We start from the raw sequence: 3,696 nt of genomic DNA, 5'->3' as shown, positions 1-3,696 counted from the left end.
ATCAAATCAAATCAAAGATACTTTATTTATTTCAAGGTTCAAGTCAGCTAGTCCAAGATTAGACATACAGACATTTACATTTGACAAGTTTACAGGTAATTTGGCAATGCCACCATTTCCCATTAGCTGCTGCAAATCGTTATCTTTATGTATGTTAAACTAAAGGAACAAGAGGGTAAAGCAGATTTATAACTGAATTACACATTGCACAGTTTAGACTGCCAATCTGTAAAAAACTTAGATGCTCCTTCACATATTATACACAATATAATATATATGTGGAGTTTATTGTGTCTTCATAGACTAAAAATGCTTTGTCATCGCACGTGACTGTCATCTGATCTCATTACGTTATTGGAAGATTATAACTAAAAAGAAAAAATGTTCCGGTTCCTTAACATGGGACTTCGTTTTTTGGTCACGTGTCCTATTTTGCACTCACTGATTGGCGGAAACGTGCGTAACGCCGTTACGTCAGTCACGCGGTCCGGGTATAAGTACAGGCAACACACATCTGCCATCTCAGACCAGGGAAAGAAACCGTGAAGAGTTCTTGCTTCAACAGTGTTTGAACGGAACTTCTTCCTTCGACCCTCCTTTTTCCGTCCTCTATTCAACATTCCGGATTCGTAAGTCCTTTTTTTTTTTTTTTACTTGAACACTACCGATAAAGTCGACGTAAAGCTCTATTTTTGTACCGTTTTTTGTTAAGAAAATAGTACAAAACCCGCCAGCTAAAATGGAGTCCCAAGTGCGTCAGAACTACCACCGTGACTGCGAGGCCGCCATCAACAGGATGGTCAACATGGAGCTGTTCGCTTCTTACACCTACACTTCCATGGTAAGAAGCCAAATATTGTCTCAGAAGTAAGCGTTTTACTGCATTTATGTGTATTTGTTCAGGGGAAATGTTTTCATAACCAGCCAGTGTCTCACCCGCCACAACCCGTCTTGCAGAAAGTGCTGTGTCATGCTTAGGTTGCTGCTTTCCACATTGGCTGACTGGTTATCATAGCCAGACTAGTCTGACTCATGTTCCTGACCGCTGAAAAGCTGCATAACTACCAGTTTTATCACCGTGTTTAGCTAAATGGTGGCTTCAGTGTCTTAATAACCATTTATCTTGTCACCTCCTCCAGGCTTTTTATTTCTCCCGTGATGATGTGGCCCTTCCAGGCTTTGCCCACTTCTTCAAGGAGAACAGCGATGAAGAGCGGGAGCATGCTGAGAAGCTGCTGTCCTTCCAGAACAAGAGGGGAGGTCGCATCTTCTTCCAGGATGTGAAGGTCTGCACTAATTCAGCTGTTTTTACCTTTAAACTATTTTAAACGATGTGCTTTGAGACTAAAAATGTGTCTAAAATTGCAGAAACCAGAGCGTGATGAGTGGGGAAGTGGTCTGGAGGCCATGCAGTGTGCCCTGCAGCTGGAGAAGAACGTCAACCAGGCCCTGCTGGATCTGCACAAGCTTGCCTCTGAGCATGTTGACCCTCATGTAGGTTGCATAAACCTGGCTTTAAGCTGGTTTTCTAACTCCTTTATATCCATCTAAAACTCTTTGTTTCTCTCCCTAGCTGTGTGACTTCCTGGAGAGCCACTACCTGAATGAGCAGGTGGAAGCCATCAAGAAGCTTGGTGACTACATCACTAACCTCTCCCGCATGGATGCACACAACAACAAGATGGCAGAGTACCTGTTTGACAAGCACACCCTGGATGGCAAGAGCTAAAGAACCCAAGCAATGCAACTCCGGTCCAGCTGTTCACATCACATCGAGCATTTAAAGTCTACTTGTAATCTTGGAAGTTTTAGTGCAACTAAATATCCCGTGGAAGCTTGTTGTGACTTCTGACGTGTTCTAAATAAACATTTTGTGCTGGATTTTTGTTGTCTTGGTCATGTCTATAGACACCAGGCTGAAGTTGACTTCTGATTTGCAGTACATGTAAAGGGCAATTCCACTGAGTGTTTTTTTGGAAACTAGACTACATCAGTCCAGGTCCTGACAACACTTAGACTCTTCACACCTGGATTGAAATAAAAGAATGATTTGTGAAAATGCAAATTAGGCTCGCGACTTTTTTGGCAGCGGGACCAAATGTGAAAAACCTCGTTAGGTTTGCAACAAATGTCCTGTATTACCACTTTGACAAGTAAAAGGGTGGTTACTGTATTGTCTGGAGTGTATTAGACCAGGATCTGGTCTAATGTGGTCCAGATATCAAATACTTGCCACATAGCACCCCACATCTCATCACACCACCCCCCCCCCCCCCCCCCAAACTGACATGCGATGCACTAAGTTTATTTGGCCTGCTGCTCATATTAAATATCCAATTCCATTAGTGTTACGGTATAAGATCTGTAATTATGTTAAACGCTTCTGCCAACACTGGATGTGTGTTTAAAGCCCATACCCATCCGTATTTAATGCTCATAGTACTTAAATCGGTATACTGTGACAATCTATGCTGTAGCTGTAAAATACTTGTACATACTGCAGATAATATATACTTTGCACTTGTTTCTTATTGCACTTTGGTTAGATGCCAACTGCGTTTCGTTGCATTGTACTTGTACATGTGGAATGACAAAGAAAAACCTAGAATGAAACGAGCCTAATTTGCATTTTCACAGATATAAAGGTTCCACAAAGCAGACAAATGGTTTTCATGAATCTGCATAGTATTTACAATATTTCAGTCCAGGTTTGAAGAGTGTTGTCAGGACCTGGTCTGATGCGGTCCAGTCTCTGTTTCATTAAACTGTGTGAGCAGCAGCTGCTGTACTTGTGATTCTCAGCTGAAGGAAATGGAATAAACTGGACTCTGCAGCTGTAGAAGTCCAGTAAGACTGGGTGGACTGGGAGACTAAAGCCAGTCTGTCCAGTTTCCTTTTTACAGGATGGCTTCATCACATGATGAGGATGACTTTGAACTTTACAGCTGTATGTTCGGACACAGAAAAATGGTCTCTGCTCCATGTGGAGCCCCAGTAGCCATGGTCTCAGGTTCCAGTTCAGGATGACTTTGGCCATCTTTAAGTGGTCTGGAGCAGCACTAAGATCTGATTACACAACTTGGGAATGCATCAGCTCTGACTGCAGTACTGTAAAGTACTTGTACCTTCCTGTCCAGGACCTTTATCCTCCACACTGCTTATAAACAAGTGACTGTTTGGGTTAACCTTGTTAGCTCCTGTTCCTGGTCAGAAGAGATGGGAAATAACTGGGTATCCACCTTTTATATGAATCAGATGATTTAACACACTTCAGACTAAACAGCTTGTCAGTAAACATCTCTTTGCTGCGTTTATGTGCACGTGAACGACCTTCCTGATGAAACTAGACGTCTGCTATTTTTATAACTGGTTGTATCCCGGCTTTGGAGAGACTAACTGGTGGAGAGGGACGGACACCTGAAAACACACCTGAGGAGACTTTCCTGTTTCCGTCTTCTGGCTTCTAAATAAGCTAAAAGTATACTTGAAGTTTAATTTAAATTTACTTCTACTTGAGTATAAGTATACAAAGTCCACTACAGAACATATACTAGTAGTGTACTAGAAAGTAAACTAACTTAATACTTCTTTGGACTAAATTGGAAAAGTTTTAGTTTATAAAAGTATAATTTATACTTCATAAGGAAGCTTTAAGTACAGAAGTACACTTTCAAGTATAAAACAAGTATAATCTAT

The 3,696-nt window shown here is 41.5% G+C and overlaps 1 protein-coding gene across 2 annotated transcripts; it reads left to right on the top strand.

Moving 5' to 3' along the window:
• The first annotated feature begins 497 nt into the window (after positions 1–497).
• Positions 498–1,881, top strand: LOC306764924 (ferritin, liver middle subunit). Of its 2 annotated transcripts, XM_079252224.1 has the most exons (5): positions 498–629; positions 713–841; positions 1,140–1,286; positions 1,369–1,494; positions 1,574–1,881. In XM_079252224.1, exons 2-5 carry the CDS (start codon positions 740–742, stop codon positions 1,727–1,729), a joined length of 531 nt encoding a protein of 176 aa, XP_079108350.1. In that variant the 5' UTR covers positions 498–629; positions 713–739; the 3' UTR covers positions 1,730–1,881. The 2 variants fall into 2 exon arrangements, with proteins under 2 accessions (XP_079108350.1, XP_079108349.1); XM_079252223.1 differs by having other exon boundaries at positions 535–841.
• The last annotated feature ends 1,815 nt before the right edge of the window (positions 1,882–3,696 follow it).

This window comes from Telmatherina bonti, assembly GCF_933228915.1.
Source record: "Telmatherina bonti genome assembly, chromosome: 14".
NCBI classification, from domain to species: domain Eukaryota; kingdom Metazoa; phylum Chordata; class Actinopteri; order Atheriniformes; family Telmatherinidae; genus Telmatherina; species Telmatherina bonti.
The sequence above is the reverse complement of the archived record's forward strand: the minus strand, read 5'-3'. Positions and strand labels throughout refer to the sequence as shown.

Excerpts from the sequence above, each read along its gene's own strand:
- LOC306764924 (XM_079252224.1), top strand. The coding sequence starts at position 740 with ATGGAGTCCCAAGTGCGTCAGAACTACCACCGTGACTGCGAGGCCGCC. Across the intron at positions 842-1,139 it reads CTTACACCTACACTTCCATG|GCTTTTTATTTCTCCCGTGA; the intron begins GTAAGAAGCCAA and ends CACCTCCTCCAG. Across the intron at positions 1,495-1,573 it reads CTGAGCATGTTGACCCTCAT|CTGTGTGACTTCCTGGAGAG; the intron begins GTAGGTTGCATA and ends TTCTCTCCCTAG.